General features: G+C 35.5%; 1 protein-coding gene across 1 annotated transcript in view; it reads left to right on the top strand.

Moving 5' to 3' along the window:
• The window catches only part of Fibp (acidic fibroblast growth factor intracellular-binding protein), a 657,671-nt gene extending 639,571 nt beyond the window's left edge, over nt 1-18,100 (top strand). The window contains 1 exon segment of the mRNA XM_067115847.1: nt 16,753-18,100. Within this exon segment, the coding sequence (XP_066971948.1) occupies nt 16,753-16,801 (49 nt within the window). The 3' untranslated portion in view covers nt 16,802-18,100.
• The last annotated feature ends 462 nt before the right edge of the window (nt 18,101-18,562 follow it).

Raw genomic sequence — 18,562 nt, 5'->3', positions numbered from 1 at the left:
GTAACTGAAAGTTTGATTAGGTGAGATGTGCATCTAGTTTATTACTGTTGATAGTATTCAGGCATTGGAACTGACTTATTTCACCAGGTGTCTGTACTCTTTTAATACACCCCTTACTAAAATCACCCATGGGACAGTTTAGGTTCTCTACATGAGCACCAAGTTAACTGTCTGTGTACTTCAAACATTTGTCATGATTATTGCTTATCTAATTTGAAGATTAAGGATTTTTCATTACTTCATTTTTAAAAGTTTTTTTGCATTTTCTCTTCAACATTTTTCCTCCTTGATCCAATTCCAGACTGATCTTGGTTTAGAGGAAGCCAGAGGCCCATTGTTGCTAACAGTGAGCCATTTGTTTTAGCTTGTGCCATGTTGACCTTTTCTTTGCTTGAAGTCATCATTGGTACAGGATACTTAGATCATGATTTGAAACACCCATAATGCTGATTAAGAAGAAAATAGGACCTTGAAAATCTCTTAAGATACTATAAACTTATCATGAAATTCACATTTTAATTGGTATCTCTGGGAACTTGACTCCCGAATGTCCACCTCCTCTCCTAGAGTCCATGGGCTGACCCTGGAGGCAGCTCTGCACTCAAAAGTATTAAATCAGTATGAGAAATTATATTAATTTTTCTCAGGTACAGAGATTATCAAGGGGCTGACAAGACCACCTCTAATATGAACATCAATCCCAGTAGTGGTATTCCATACTGATATATTGATAATCAAGACCTTGCAGGAAAGAGGAGGTTGGAAAGATTGAATGGCAAGATAAAGAGACCCAGATATTGAATGATACAAAGTATAAGGACCTAAAGGTGCAACTGGGTAAAACCCCACATGTGCATAGTGGTGTAATAGTTAGAGAACTGAATAGCAAGACAAACAGTCATAGATAATTCTGTTGTTCAGGTGCAACAAAACTTGCATACACAGAAGTAATTCTGGCAAACTAAATAAAACAGATTATTTTTTTTTTATCTTGAAGGTAGAAACAATTGCCAGTCAGTTACTGCAGATTAGTTAGGTTTGGGTGAAGATACTCTGTAGCCAGGTCAAACGGTGAAGGGAAAGTCATTGGTCATCACCAGCACCAGTATATCTGATTATGAAGAGTGACTGATTGATTAAAGGCAGCTGGCATAGTAACTTGATGAAATTGCAAAGCAGAAGGGTGGAGGAAACGAGGCATTTATCCAAGTACTCAACCCTCAATTGATTCAAGTCAAATCTGAGTGTGGCCAAGTTATCAACCTATAGCTAAGTTTTCTGGAAGTAGCCTTTTCTAAAATTTTTAATCAGAGGTTGAGTTTCAACAACTCAACTAATATGCATGATATTAAGAAGCATACTTAATCTTTTGCAGAATCCTCAAAACTTTAACATCCCAATAACCTGTTGGAGAAAACAAATAAAGGAAGAGGAAAAGATATGGATCTCTCACTAAAGAAATAAAAAGGGGTGAAGGCATTGGGGAAATAGGCTGCATTTCCCATGTTCTCCCACTTTACACAAAAACATTTGGGATGGTATTGAAGAATGTTCAAAAGTGTATATTAAACAAATCCAAACAGTAGTAAAAACCACAAAATTGTAATAAAGTTCAAAACCTGCTAAACTAAAGAACTGCAACTCGTAGCTTACCTAAGCTCCCCTAATTATAGATTAAGAAAAAATTTCAAATCATTCAGGTCAGCTGAAGCTAGGAGCGAAGAACACAACAAAAGACAACCAAGAGAACCAATGGTATTTGGTCAACTATAACCCATTAACTTAGTGATAATAGCAGGAAAACTGTGAATCAAACTAACTTCCCTTATCAGGACTGTCTTTATCAGTTTAATATTAAGAAAGGTTTATCTGGAATTAATATTTTCACCAGTCACAAGCTATAACCTACATAAAAGTAAAGGCTAGGATTCCATGACCTCGTTTTTGGTGCCTTTGCAGTAAGGGAGAGGTGGGTGCCCCGAGGCATATAAACGGTCAGCAGTCAGATCACAGGGGAAACATTGGTAATTCACAAGAGAGAGAGACAAGAGAGAGAGAGAGAGAGAGAGAGAGAGAGAGAAAACACATGCATATGCACATAAGAAATTTGATACTACGTACATATTAAAATTACATAAATCATACAGGTACTCACCAGTGATTAATGTTGATTAAAGATGATGATGGTAAATTAGCACTGCATCCCAGTGAATGATGATGAAGATATGACTGCACAGCAAAGCAGAGGAGTTACAACTGCTCTGAGGGTGCCTCTTCGCCCTCAGGAGGTGCTTCGTCAGGGATTTCGGAAGGCACTTCTTCAGAGGCTTAGGGAGGCACTACTTCAGGTGATTGGAGAGGCACTTCTTCAGTGCTTCGAGAGGCACTACTTCAGGCGATTGGGGAGGCACTTCTTCAGGGATTTGGGAGGCTTTGAGGGTCCTTCTTTGTACGTTTAATAAACATAGTGATAGGCAGCTACTGCCGCTGCTGCTTCATGCTGACAGGGCTTGATTATAGGGCTCCAATGCCAGATCAAGGATATTTGAAAACTTTAAGGAGTGTTCCATATAAGGATCCCATGTTGAAACCATCTCCTGCACCTCCTTAATTATCCTTTTAATTTGGGACACATGTTCCAAAGTCAGGCCCTCATCCTCCTCCTCCTCCTCCTCCTCCTCCTCCTCCTTCCCAGAACCTGGCATCAGCTCTTCCAAATCTGGTCCATCAGGGGGTCAGAGTGGGGCATCAATTAATGTGCCGACTTCATCCTCGGTGATGTCTTCGAAGCCTTCTCCACATAGAATCCTCACCAACTGGACTGCCTTACCAATGACTGAATGTTGAATGTCTTCAGGAAAGAAGCCCTTATAATCGTGAACACACTCCAGCCACAACTTGCTCCAGCATGCATTCAGGGTCTCCTTTATTTCCTTTAACAATCGGTCGATGATGGACAGACGTGGCAATTGTGAATTTACACCAGTTGCCCTTCAGCAAAAATTCACTGTCAGCGTCCATTGCATTCACAAGGTGCTGGAGGGAGGTCTGGGGGCAGAGTGCCTTGAAGGCACGGATCATGCCCTGGTCCCTAGGCTGGGGGAGAGAGGTGGTGTTGGGAGGGAGGAACTTGAGCCGTACTTCCTGGTAATAAAGATCCAGAGGGTGGCCACCAGCATTATCCATAATCAGCAACACCTTGAACTCCATGTCCAAGTCGCTCAGGTATTGCCTAACTTGAAGGATGAAGCTCTGATGGAACTATTGATTTGTAAGGACTTTGGTGATCCAGACCTAGGGGTTATGCATCCAGAACACTGGCAGCAATGCCTTGTTCTTATTCTTGAGGGCCTGGGAGTTTGCAGCCTTATAAATAAAGCATGGTTTCAACATGAAGCCAGCCCCATTCCCACATATTAGGAGGGTAACCTTATCCTTCTGGGCCTTAAATCCAGGGTCTTTGACTTCGTCCTTCATGAGGTATGCCCGGGATGGCATCTTTTTCCAGAACAGACTAGTCTTGTCCATATTGAACACCTGTTCTGGATGGCAGCCCTTCTCCTTTATGAGTTTCTTGAAGGTCTTTGGATATTTTGCGGTGGCTTCCGTACATGTGGATGCTGCTTCCCTATGCAGAGAAACAGACTTTAGGTGGAACCACTTTTGAAACTGGTGGAACCACCCCTTGCTGCCCTGGAAACCTTGGGGAGCTGATGAAGGTCCTGCTTGTGGCTCTTCCTCCTCCTCCTCTCTCTTCTTCTTCTGCCGTGGGTTCATCGAAGTCTAAGAATTCTAATTCGTCTTCGTCATCGCCTTCCTGTGCCTGTACATCATCACCTCCCATAGCAGTCGATACTGCTGGTATAGTTGTTGCACTTTTTGGTGAATGATGTTGGAGTCGAGGGGATGTTCTTACAGCAGTCCTTCATCCAAAATGCGAGTGCAGATTCAATCTTAACAATTGTCTTATCCCGCACTGTCGAAACTGCTTTCACACTACCGAAGAACTCATACTTACAGCCTTTCTCACCTCTTTCTTCTTTATGTAAACTGACTAACATTAAAATGGTGGCCTCCTGTGCAGGAAAGTTTTCCCTTTGTTCAACATATTGAGTTTTTTCTCATCAAGTACCATTTCTTGCATTTAGGCTCTTTGTCTAAAGCCTTAGAAGGAGCAGAACATTTTTTAGGAGGCATTTTAAGGCACAATTAGCACTGATACACATAGATTAAAACCGACATGCAAAGATCTGCAATTACACCCGATCAGAAGATGTTACTTTTAACAGAGGGTTTTGATGCAGCTCCCACAATTCCATCTTCCGAAAATGGGACTGAGATTCAGCCAATTCGCCAAGTGCACAGCCAGTGAGCTCTTATTTAATGGTTTATTGGCTGCTTTTATCATCACCTAAAAGATCATTGCACCTGGGTTACATCATCCCAGGATGCATTTTTTTCTCTTTCTGGCTTGGGTAAAGCACCTTTTAAGAAAAAAAGAATACATGTTACTGAAATTTGCTGTGTATGGATTAATATATTTTTATAGTACTTTTTATACTCAGTGCATACACCCTGCAGATGTACATAAACATGTTCCCTGCCAGTCCCGTTGTCCTGCATAATCTTTTGGGGACTACTTATCATCCTAGAACACTTCATGTATGTAATATTTAAAAATAATCCTACAACAAAACATCTAATAAAATGTACAGTATGCGCAGAATATCAATGTTATACATAGTGCATTAGTACTGTGTGCTCATGCCTCTCCTGATAATTGGCAAATGACCCAGCATCTCAGTTCACTGATATCTCTCTGTTGTGCAATGTTTTATGTAGAACTACTACAACTAATATTTTTTGAATTGTGACCTAAGATGCCTCCTAATGCCTGCCAGGCTTCTGGCAATTATCAGTTTAGACACTGAGGAGAGGGCAGACATTACTGTAATGTTATGTGAAGGCAAAAGCCACAGAAGTAGCTTGTTATGTAGATATGCAATCTCATTGAGAAGGAATATAGATGGTAGAAACCTTGTGATGGCCTTTAATGCAAAGACCTACTGCCCTCTGTATGACCAACAGACCTGATTTTGAATAATTTCATGGTCTGTACAAATTTCTTAAGAAAGCCAGGCAGCTGCAGACAGTGATAAAGGTAGGGATGATAATGAAAATGAATGCCAGGCTCATGCAGCCCTACTTTTCATTGCCATGTTCAAATACAACTTGATGGCACAAAACCCTGACAAAGCACCTCCTGAAGATGATCTCCCTCAGAGGAGGTGTTTTTGCTGTGCAGTCATATCTTAGCGAATTCATTGAACTGCTGGCTAATATCATCATCATCTATAATCAGCATTCAAAGAGTACTTTTAATTTAATATTATGTATTATTAAGGTTATGTGTAAGTATTACGATTGTTATTATTATTATTATTTAATATTACTGTAAATTGTAATGTTATTATACAAAATAATATTACAGAATTGCTCTATGAAAAAACGGAAAAAATCTAATCCCCAGTTCTTGTTATTTTTATAGATAACTTATAGAAAAACACGCAAATGGGCGATTTTCCTGAAAATAAGATAAGCTAAACAACATAATCACTGAGTCCACGATGTGAAACAATGGGGTTTACTGTATGTTGAATCTTCCCCAGGTAACTCAATTACTGTGAAGGGCAACGGATATCATTGGTGTTGAATTCATTTTTGCCTGTTAAAGAATTTAATTAATCAAATAACGCTAAATTCACTCCTGAAAATGCAGAAATGTCTGATGAGTATAAATTACCTCAGTCTGGATGTCCTATGTACACAAGAAATAGCAGGATTCAAGTTTAAATAATCCAGTGTTACTGCTAAGAAAACCCATTAATTCACTAAATTCAAGAAAACACTTTACAAAGATTTTACACAGCACTTGTAGTTTGGCAAGGGAAGGAACAATGAAAGGTTAAAAGGGTAGAGAAAAAGATAAGGTTAAGTTTCTCGCTCTCCAGACGTCTGATGTTTTTATGCTCTAGTAAAAGCATGAGTGGAGCTCTTCCTTTTGTAGAGTTGAGCAGGCGGAATCAATGAGCGCTTACTGTCAGCTGTCACAGGTGAGGAGGTCCACCCTGGAGATGCACTGTTAAAAAGGCTTGAAATATCTTGCTTGGACCGATAATGACTAGCTTGGGTCAGTCATCACATCTCCCTCTACAAATGGATGCCCTTCAGTGATCTCTCTCATTGTATGATTCTGGAATACAAAAGAAATCTGCAAGAAAGAAGAACAGAGCAAGGATTGTCAGAGGGGTGCGGCCCAGCTGTTCTCTCCAGGGATAATTAAAATGGGGAGGAGCTTGGGCTTGGTCTCGTCGACCTCAAAACTACCATCCTAGTTTATTTGGTTATTTAATCCCTGAATGTTTCAGTTTCTTATCAGAATTTATATATATTATATATATATATATATAGAACAATATATATATATATATATATAAATATATATATATATATATATATATACTATATATAGACATATATATAATATATATATATTGTGTGTCATTCAACTAATGAGTTTAAAGATTACTTAATTTAATTTGTAAGTCTTGCTTTACCTAAGACATTCTGTCAATTAAGGCAGAAATTAACTCTAAACAGATATTGAATAGATCAGGTGCCAGTTAACACTAGTTAACAAAGAATAGAACAATTCCAACCACAAATGAATTCAGCAAACTACTGAAACACTAGTTTCAACAGAAGGAAAATAAAATGAACTGGAATATTTACAGTGAGCTAACAGCAGCTCATATTACTCAACTTAGGGAAGGGGCAAAAAATGAACGATTGATTAATGTTCTAAGAATTTATCAGGCATTTACTGCAAAGGAACATCATTGAGGATGCAGATTCTTCATAAAAGAGGATTTTTGTTCAACACAAGGTGTAATATGAAAAAGACGTATCAGATAACAATCTTGCACTATAAACTCTCATCCTTTAATTAATCAAAAGGGGAAATTTGTAAAGAATGATACTTTTAACACCACGGAGGATAAGTTATGTGACTTCACTAGACAACAGTAATTGTACTTAATAGATGACTTCATAAATGGGATATGTTTTACTAGGATTACTTAGTCAGTGACTGTTTAAGAGAGGAAAATTTGAACAAGGATAAATGAGAGCTTCATTTGAAGGGAAAGAGAACTGGGAGTAATTGTCATTTATCAGACAATGTCCACTGATCGATAAGATTCCTTTGTCTGTTGAATAACAATTTTCATTTTGAAAAATGAGAGAAAACAAAGGATGCTTGGAAGACATCCTGGACACATCCGGGCGCTGTGGCAGCGCTTAGCCTAGCGTCTCATGATGGTGGGGTAGCTCACTGTTTGCTTGAAAACTCCGCCTAGCCAGGGCTTGACCTGAAATGACAATAGTCTTGCCAGTACACAGGGTAGAGGAAACTGGGTTTAAGAACAATGTAACTAAGGTCTGGCCTAACAAAACTGTATTCCTCTGTGACCCTCTGAGCTAAAAGTCTCACCCATGGCTTTAATTTGAAAACACTGCCTCCCACTCACACCTTCGCATGCTAGCAGCCTACATTTTCTGCCCTTTACTTTAACAAAGGTAAATTTTTATTATTGATTAAGAAGCAAGGAAGAGAGGTCGAACAGTGAATATTTATAAAATATGTATATATATGTATATATATATATATATATAAATTATGTATATATATACACACATATATATATATATATATATATATATATATATATATATATATATATATATATATATATATATATATATATATATATACACACACACACACACACACATATATATATATGTGTGTGTGTGTGTATATATATATATATATATATATATATATATATATATATATATATATATATATTTTATCAATTACACAATTGTTCTGTGCATTAGTAGAATTATTAAAGGACTATTCAAACTGATGGCATCAAATGGAGTATTTATTCAGAAAAAGTTACTTTTTCTGAATAAATACTCCATTTGATACCATCCAGTTTGAATGAGGTCCTTTAGTAATATATATATATATATATATATATATATATATATATATATATATATATATATATATATATATATATATATATATATATATATATATATATATATATATATATATATATATATATATATATATATATATATATACTATATATATTGTTATTGGGTCATTCGGCAGATGAGTTTAATTATTAATTACTGTGATTTATATAGCCTTGCTTTATCTAAGACCCATGTAATCCTATCAGTTAGGGCTAAAAGTTACCCAAAAAGACAGATAATTAACTTAATTAGATTTGGTGGCCAGTTGAAACTAGGTTACTGAGTATCTTGATTCTGAAAGAAATGAATTGAATAAACCACATTGTTCAACCATCTAGTCCAACAAGAAAAATGAATGGAAGTAAGAAAAATCTACATGAGCCAATAACAGCTCCAAACTTCATCCCCTTTCAGACAATAATATTTCTCCTACTTTAGGGTATGACGCAACAGCTGAGTCACTCTCTGACACTCTTATAAGCGGTTCTCTAGAATATTGTGGTTATTCCTCCTCCAAACAAGGGTATGACCAGGTTCCAAGGCGTGCCCAGTTACTGCAAGGGGTGTATCTTAAAGGGAGGACATTATGTTAACACCATGGAGGATACTTTATGCAATCTCACTAAGCAACACTAATTGTACTTCATATAATTGACTTCATAAATAGGATATGGTTTCACTAGGATTCCTTAGTCAGTGACTGATAAGAGAGAAACTTGAGACAGAAATTAAGTTGTAGATCTAAAGGGTGAACAGTGAGTAATTGTCATCTTTAGACTTACCTTATAGTAGATCACTTATGCTAACTTGCATCTGATACCCGGGGTGTATTGAATCGATCCTCGTTGGTTCTACTAAAGTTAGAAAGACAAGGGGGAGAAGGGAGCGAGAGAGATACCACTTGTACTCTCACTGCTAGTGACTACTGGACTGCTGACTTGTGGTTGAATGCGTGTGGGTGGTTGCTTGTAAACAACCCCCACCCCCACCCCCCCTTTGTAACCTGTGGGTAGCCTGAAAGAACAAAACTCGCCAGTACAAAGTTTTTTTGGTGAAAAGGGAGCTTAAGGGATACCCTAACTAAAGGTGGCCCTAGTAAAACCTTCCCTGTTGGATAGGTCCCTAAACTAAACTTATAACCTTCTGAAGACGGTCTGCGGTTTTGGAACACAACAACTGTCTCTCGGCTTCCCTCCCGCACTGTTGTATACAGAGGAAGCTTTTTGGTACTTTCCTTTCTTTGTTTTTTCTTTCTTTTTTTGGTTATACTTTTACTAGCTCAAAGCAGAGAGGTCAAACAGTATAATATTTGTAATATATATATATATATACACAGTAAACCCCCGTATTCGTGTTTTCACGATTCGTGGACTCACATATTCGCAGATTTCTCTGTGGAACGTATCTACCCATTATTCGTGGAAAATTCGCCCATTTGCGGTATTTTTCACGCAGAAATATTCACTAATGACTGTATTGTCATATCATTTTCATAACTAAATGCACTTTTTGTGATAAAACTATTAAAATACTCGGGTATAAGGAATTTTAGACGGTTTTTCTTGTGTTTAAACTATCAAAATAGGCAGTTCTAAGTGTTTTTAGAGGGGTTTTAAGTATTCACGGATTTTAGCTATTCGAGTGGGGGTTATGGTTATCCCCACAAATCTGGTGATCCCCACAAATATATATATGGTTTATATGTGTATATATATATATATATATATATATATATGTGTGTGTGTGTGTGTGTGTGTGTGTGTGTGTGTGTGTGTGTGTGTGTGTGTGTGTGTGTTGATGTTAAGTTGTATAGAGCTGATATGAAGAGATAAAATGTGAACCAAAGGAGCTAGAAAAGATGAATGTAAAATTATAATTTTGTTTGTATGCAGTTACAAATGGTATAGAATGCCCTTTCAGATGAAAAGAAATTAAATGTTCCAGTTAATATTGGATTAGCTCTACCTTTGTTTTCCATATGCAATTACATCATTTGTTATTGTGAGCAATGGAAATGGTATACAGTACATCCAGTAGAGTAGACTAGTTTTAACGACATATACAGTATATGGGCTGCTGTAGCCCATCTTGTAGTCCTGTTATTGTTAGTCCTGATCATAATGACAGGATATAGAGAATATGCCTATTTACGAAATGAAGTTAATGTGCCAATGGTTGTTTGTCTCAATTTATACATGTAACAACAAAATTCCTGAAAACATGAAATAATGACATCTACAGTATGTATTAACTTAGTAGGCTAATGACTATCACTTGTGGGAAAGATAAGAGATAAGGATAGGCATACGCTATGTTAAGCCTGATTAAATTTGATAGAGTCGAAGTTTGGTTTGTAAGCACACCAAAAAAAATAAGTGTCTTACATTTTTGGGTTGGTTTCCTGTACCTGTATGTTTGGAAGTGCTACTCTGTTAATGGTGATTGATTAGGAATATCTTAAGATTCACTCGTCTCTCAAGCAAAATGGCTAATAAACAAAAGAAACATGTTTTGGTGAATAAAACAACAAACATTACAGCAGTTTTAGATGTACACCTGATTACATCAAATATTTCTTTTCATTTGTATAGTGTGTACCTGAATAATACCATCCAAATGCTCCCATCCCATAATATCAGCAATGTGTTACAGTATTGACCATTGTTACATCCTTGTAGGGGGGCCAATTCCGGGTCATGCAGCCACTCTTGTTGACGCAAAGTTCAATCAGTTTTTCAGTCTTCATGACTGAGAATTGATATTTTCCTCTCGGCATTTTCGAAAGAGCCAAGCCCACTTGTACAGCAACAATGAAGTGGACGCTGGTATGTAGTGGTACCACAGAGCTGTCTGTTACTGCAGTTGCATTTCCAGTCGCTACTTGGAGCGATGGACTTACCACAAATGCATAACGCAAACACTACTGCAATCACAACCGTGCATATGGAAACAACACTGTACATATTCATATGTTCTATTTTTGCTGCAAATGCATTAATGGAATCCTAACCTATTCCACTTATAAATATTATTGTAATAGAGGTTAATAATTCAAACGTTAATTGGGTACCAAAATTGCAAGAGTACATGATTATTAAGCAATGTGACTAACTGGAAAAAAAGGGAATGAGGAATTTTAGGAATACAGTATATGATGAATAATGATTTTGGATTATGAACACGAATCTTGAAGAGTCAGCCTGGAGACGTCATATTATGTTGAGCATTATTACGTAATTGTAGCAAATACTGTTGTGTATAAATGCTTACAAGAATGGATATATGATTTAAGCAACATATTCCAAAATATTAATTACAGTAATCATGTTGTTTATGTGATAACAAAATTAAAGGGACAAAACAACAACAGGTATTACTCAAATGTGCATAAATCTGTTACTGCCACGAGAAACTTGCTTATTATAAAACAAGTCATAACAAGAAAGATGAGCTATGGAGACAATGTACTCTGAGAGAGAGAGAGAGAGAGAGAGAGAGAGAGAGAGAGAGAGAGAGAGAGAGAGAGAGAGAGAGAAGGACAAATTTCAAACATAATAAAAGGTAATAAAAAGACAAAGGACTATGACTTACTAATACTTAGGTGAGAGAGAGAGAAAGGACTGATTTAAAAACTCACTATAAATCAAATGTAATGAATTTACTAAAAGCTGTTTAAAGACTCAAAGGCAAATTACTGTGGTATGTGTCAAAGATGTTGATATCAGTTTAGTATTTGAGTATACCAAAGGATGAAAGAATAATGAAAGGGAGATAGAGATGAAATGAAAATTTGTTTTAGATAATAGTTACAAAATCCAAAACCAATTCAAGCTTGTTAGGAATTTTCCAATGCCTCTTGCTTTGCAGTCTTTTTTTACTTTTTCCCAAGGGCATATGGCATACTGATCAAGACAGGTTCCAGCTTCAAGCTGGTTCATGTGGGGCAGTGGTGAGCTTGTGGGATCTGTCAGGCAAGTCAGCTGTTGGGGAGTGGAGAGAGCATCCAAGGGAATTGCTTGAGATTCGCATGAAGTTACTGTACTTTCAGAAAAGAGTGGCATACTTGTTCTACCATTTGAACTGTGTCCCTTGTTAAGCGTATGGTTTTCTGGTTTGTCAGGATGATGAGCACTGGATAGTTGTTTTTATGGGATGTTTCTTGAGTATTTTCAAGTTTTTTTTTTTTTATTTTGCTAAATACTTCTGCCAGGCCAAATGGAACCAAATCTGTAATTGTTGTAATGAAAAGGGTATTGATCTGTCACCTCTATTACACCTTCAATTGCCAACTATCCTCTTCTTCATGCCTGGCACAGGAAGGTGTTTGTCTTCACCATCAAGGCGTTAAGTTTTTCCCCTTTGTAGGGTTTGGAACTTCATGGCCTCAACATGGGTTCTTCAGTGAAGTTGAAGCTCACCCAGCTTTATAAAAAAAATGTCACCGTTGGGTTGCTCAAACCTATCAACTTTGGGTCTGCCCTGGTCCTTTAGGTTTTTTGAAGCCTCGTTACAAGCTACTTCAGGACACTTCTTTGCTTCTTTGGTACATGAAGTCTTTCTTTTGCTACATGCATACTCAAGATGGGGTCAGTAAAGTTCACAAACAGTAGTGGCTATCAGTGGTACTGTAATGTCATTTGCTGGTGATGTATTAAACCCTCCAACAACTAGCATCAAGGGCTATTCCATAGCACACTTCACCATTTCATCCTTGCCTTCCATCACCAGATATGAAGAGGACCTCTTAATTTGCCCATACAGGCAGTCCCCCGGTTATGCCGGACTCGGCTTGTGACGTTCAGAGTTTATGACACTATTCAAGTGTATTCATAAAAAATTATTTCCCGGGTTACAACGCATGTTCCGGGTTAACGACGCTGATCTGACTGAAGAAGTATGGCTCTGAAATGGCAGAATGGTCAAAATTTCCTTTTTTTGTTTTATAAAAAACTCAATAAAAATGCAGGTTGCTACATTTTCAAAACACCCAAAGCATTAAAAGTAAGTTTTTCTTACAATTTGACGATGTCTTGGGTTATGCCATTTTTTGGCTTACACTGCGGCACTGGAATGGAACCCCCAGCGCAACCTGGGGACCAGAAGCTTCACAGGAGTGACATCTTCAGGTTATTCCTCTCCACAGAGGCAAAGGAAGGGGCAAATTCTTATTGACTTGGTAAGCTAAGTGATTTTGAGAGCCTGCAGTAATGTGACAGAAAGGGAAGCAGAATGGGTAAGACTGCAAGCACTCTCTGAGTGGTTGGTTTTAAGCATAATTTTTAGTTATGTAATTTTCTTGGAGATGGCCATTCAAGTCTGCCTTTACTCTTGTTTCAGAGACATATCTTGTAAATTACTGAACTTATGCTTTACCTGGGCAGGGGGAGTGCACGGGATCTTTCATCTTCCACTTCATCATGTCCTGTTTTATTCTCTCAATCATGAATCTGTCAAGAGACTGACTTCAAGGGTTATTGATACTATATTTTCATTTTGATAGTAGGTGTACTTCCATTCAAAATTTGAAGAATCTTACTTTTAGAAACAGGTTGCTTTGCACACTGATTTTCACCCTTACTGCATACAAACTTGTGTTACCAGAAACTTGGTTTCTGACTCATTACAGTTCCCAGGTGCTCCACCGAATCATGTAGACAAGAGCAAAAACGCTGGGGTTTTCATCATCTTGGCCTCCATCGAGGCAGCAAGTCGTGAATACATATGATTAATGAGGTTGTGATGGAGCAGATACTATTTTTATATTGTGATGGTTTTCTTCATCATATAGTGTGTGCCCTCCTCTCAACATGTATTAACATAAAGCTCACACAGAAAAGGAGGAAGTGGATTCAGGCATACCTAACAATCCAGACGGTGCATGCACATTGAGTTTAGCGTCTTCTCTTACAGACAAAACCTGGTGAAGTGGGGAATATTCTGCACACAAATAAAGATGTGTGTAATTAATTGATTTGCATGAACAAATCTTTTCATTATAAGACAGTTTTGATTTTTTCTTGCAGTAACTAGGTTTTCCTCATGAACTTTTGCATAGCACTTTAATAAAAACCATTTTTTTGTCTTTTCAGGTCGCAATTTCAGTTTAGAATGAAACATAGTGATTAATAGCAGGTGGATTTTTTTTATAGAATAGTCATAATACACTGAAAGAGGAAATCAGTATTCTTGAAATTGTGGAAAATTTTGATAAACATTGAAAGAATTTATATTTAGTCTCAGTTTTTAAAGTTTTACTCTAGTATTAAATGTATTAAAGATGACCAGTTTTTAAAGTTTTACTCTAGAGTAAAATGTATTAGAGATGACAAGTTTAAAGTATGCAAAATTAAAATCAGAATTGCTGTGCCATACATTTGTTTGACTAAAACTTTAATTTTCCTTATGCAAATTATTTCAACTACATTTAAGATGTGGAACAATATGCTAGAATGATGTAAATGATTTGATCATTTACTTTGAAATTATAATTCTGCAACTGAATGTGAGGATGGAAACCAGTGAAGCTCCTCATCCAGCAGTGAATGGTAGCGAAATATATTCAAGTTGTAGTAATATGTAGTACAGTATTGGGTTGCATGCAAGCTTGAACGTGTAAGCATGAGTACAGTATGAACTGGAGATTCCTATGTAGTGTATATAGAAAATGGTTTGTATCTTGAAGCTTCTTGAAAGGAATCAACAGATTATGAAACAAAGTACAAAATGGATATTTTTCAAAAGATATTTACTGATTTGTAAGACTACTGAGCAAAATCACTAATTTGTAATGGCAAAAGAATTGTCTTGTAAGGTTGAACTTCAGTATTTAAAAGTGAACTTTGACACAAGAGCTCCCAAGCTTAGTAAAACTGGACTGTTTCATGAGTGTTTTATATCTTAGTGGTCTTGCTTTAAGGAAGTGACACCATAATTTAATTAACCTTGAAATGTGTGAAACATTTTTCGTTTACATAAAGTGAATTGAAATACTCTTGGGTTTAATTTTGGAGTGAGCTGAAACATTTCAGAGTTTAAAGGCTAATTACATCAACCTTTCATGTGCTGTAAAATGTTTATGTACTGTCAGGAATTAATAATAGAGTATTTTATACCTCTCCTGTTGTTATGGAATTCATGTGTGTAGGAATCTATATGTACAAGTAGTAGTTAGGTCATTGGTTCATAAATACAGGAAACATTGAAAAATTAAATTCCTTATGTATCAGTACACTGTGATGGAAAAGTTAGTAAAATGAAAAGTACAAAAATTACTCATATTAAATGAGCACCATAACTAGATGGCAAGGTTAATTAAACTGGGTATTATTATTATTATTATTATTATTATTATTATTATTATTATTATTATTATTATTATTATTATTATTATTATAAATCAGGTTAATATCACCAGATTACAGTTCTAGACTCATATTGCTCACCCAAAGGATTAGCTGTAATGTTCAAGTTAAACAATGGATCCCAGTACAGTTAAAAAATGAACAGCCAGTTAGAGACAAGGGACTGGACGAAAATAGATTGATTTAAAGCATAACGGCTGAGCAAAGAGCCTTTAGTATCATCTGCAGTATGCAGTTATAAAGAGTTGTAATTTATATACTATACTGTACTAGATAACTGAAGGACTATGCTAAGGTCATGTTGTTGTGAATGAGTGCTGTCTTTTCTTTACCTGAAATCGTTGCATGCCTTGATTTTTTGTGCTGTAAATGTTATGTATAGTGGTTGACAGTAATTGGACTATGGCACTGGTGGGTAAAGAGATAGATTAAATAACCAGCCCCTAGGTTACAACTGCCAGTGTCGGTATCATTATACATGATGAAGTTCTCAGAGTAATTAATTTTCAAAAATTTTATTGTCATTTTTATCATTCATTTAGCTCAGCTGGGCATTTAGTTCTAATAGCATGTGATGAAAGCTACTTTGTTTGCCAGAATGAATCTGAGAATCATCTGTCAGGTCTGCAAGGTCGGTACTTACTGACATATAGGATGTATAGTAATGTAAAACATCATTTATAACCTTTGTACGTTAATTATTGTTGTTGCTGTTGTTCCCAGGTTGCTAATGTTGTTGTTTCCTGTCTGCACTCATTGCATTTTAAAATCAAAAAGAATTTGAGTAACAAAAACATGTGAATTAATTCACTGTGTTATGTGTTCGGTTAATTTATGAGTTTACTCTTGGTTATTCATGTGTGCCATACTTATTATTACATTCCAAGTACTGTGACTCTTAGCAATTCATCTTAATTGTAATTAATAATTTTTATGGAAACTTATTTCCATCTTTATATTTTAAGTTTATTTGCACAATGGTACCTTGTAAAAAAATAATTAAATTGTTCGTGCTACTGAAGGCTTGCTGAATTAGGTGATTTTTGGCAAAGTTTATTTCAAATCACTGTTTAACCCAATTATTATTATTGTTATTATTATTATTATTATTATTATTATTATTATTATTAGTAGTAGTAGTAGTAGTAGTAGTAGTAGTAGTAGTAGTAGTAGTAGTAGTATTATCATTAAATAGATTCACTAGACCACTGTTTAACCCTATTATTATTATTATTATTATTATTATTAAATTGTTTCATTTGACGCTCTTACTTTGTAGGTGCCGACTCATTCCCACAATATTGTTTTTGGGGTCAAGTATGTCTTAAGTGTCAGCATGACATCACAGGAGGACTCTTGAGAGAAGAAACTAACCAAGTAACATGGTTTACTAAGAACAAAAAGGAAGTTCATCTGATATATTGGAAGTTGAGTTTGAGTCCACTCATAACTTAGCTAATGTATTAGGCTCTTAATTTAGTTTAAGCAAAAATTGACATTATTCAAACATTAGGATAGCTGATGTCTTAGTATGAGGGTTTACTTTAGATTGATTATCTTACTAAATTGCATTTATCCTTTATGAAATGGACTTTTGATTGAATAATATTCTATATCATCCCCATTGTTGTGATCTTTTCAACTTTGTTGTACAGTATCTTGAATAGTATTCCCCATCATTTACACCTAGGCTAACTTTGCTGCCCATTCAAGAAATCCCTTGTAAGCCACTGTAAACATTTGTCAGCTGTAACTGGTAGGTAGCTAAAGAAAGCGGTATGCACACATTGATGAATGTGCAGTTGACCCCCGGAGTTGGCGGGGGATGCATACCACTACCTCCCCGCAAATACCTAAACTCTGTGAATACTTAAAACCCCTTTAAAACACTTTTGACTGCCTATTTTGATAGCTCAGAACACCAAAAAAAAAACTGTAAATGCTTATATCTGAATATCTTAATAGTTTTATCACAAAAAGTGCATTTGGTCATGAAAATTATATGAAAATACAGTAATTTGTGAATATTTCTATAAGAAAAATACCGCAAATAGGCGAATTTTCCACAAATAATGTGCATATGTTCCGCAGAGAAATCTACAAATAGGCAAAGCCATGAATCCGGAATCACAAGAGTCTTGCTTACTGCATTACATATTGTTGTCCTTAGGTAATATCTGTTCTAGCATTTCCCATCTGACTCTAAAAATTCTTCTTAAAGCTTTATTTTCAGATTGACAAAATCTTTCAAATACAGTTTCATCATCTTTCCGCAACTAATATACAGTCATATTTTCATATGTCGTATTTGGCTTTCAGTCATAATTATTCTGCGCATTGTTTTACTTTTCATCTCTTTTATTTTTCATTAACTTCTGACACTGTCAGGTGTTGATTTGTAGTCTCCTACGGTCTGTATGTTTATTGGCATTGTCTCTTGCGAGTATTTTGTGATTTATACCACAAGCCTTAAAGAGTTTTAAAGGTACTCCTGCTTTGACACCTGTCAGTGGCGGATCTGTAGTCTCAAAAGGTTTACTGTACTATATATATTGTAATTTCTAACAATTATGTATCAGTCCTTTGTCAGTGGCTTGGAATAAAGTCAAAACTGGTCAGAACCTACACCCCGTCTCTTATTTTTTCACCTGTGGTAATGTGTGGTAAACGAATCACATCTTAAAGGGATTCTGATCATATATATATATATATATATATATATATATATATATATATATATATATATATATATATATATATATATATATATATATATATATATATATATAAACAATTGTACCAGTGCTAAACACCCAGTCATTGTCTGCACACACACATGTATATATATATATATATATATATATATATATATATATATATATATATATATATATATATATATATATATATATATATATATATATATATATATATATATATATATGTGTATTTTATATATATATACTGTATATATATATATATATATATATATATATATATATATATATATATATATATATATATATATATATATATATATAATATATTTATATATATATATATATATATATATATATATATATATATAT

This window comes from Macrobrachium rosenbergii, chromosome 14 (assembly GCF_040412425.1).
Source record: "Macrobrachium rosenbergii isolate ZJJX-2024 chromosome 14, ASM4041242v1, whole genome shotgun sequence".
Classification (NCBI taxonomy): domain Eukaryota; kingdom Metazoa; phylum Arthropoda; class Malacostraca; order Decapoda; family Palaemonidae; genus Macrobrachium; species Macrobrachium rosenbergii.
The sequence above is the reverse complement of the archived record's forward strand: the minus strand, read 5'-3'. Positions and strand labels throughout refer to the sequence as shown.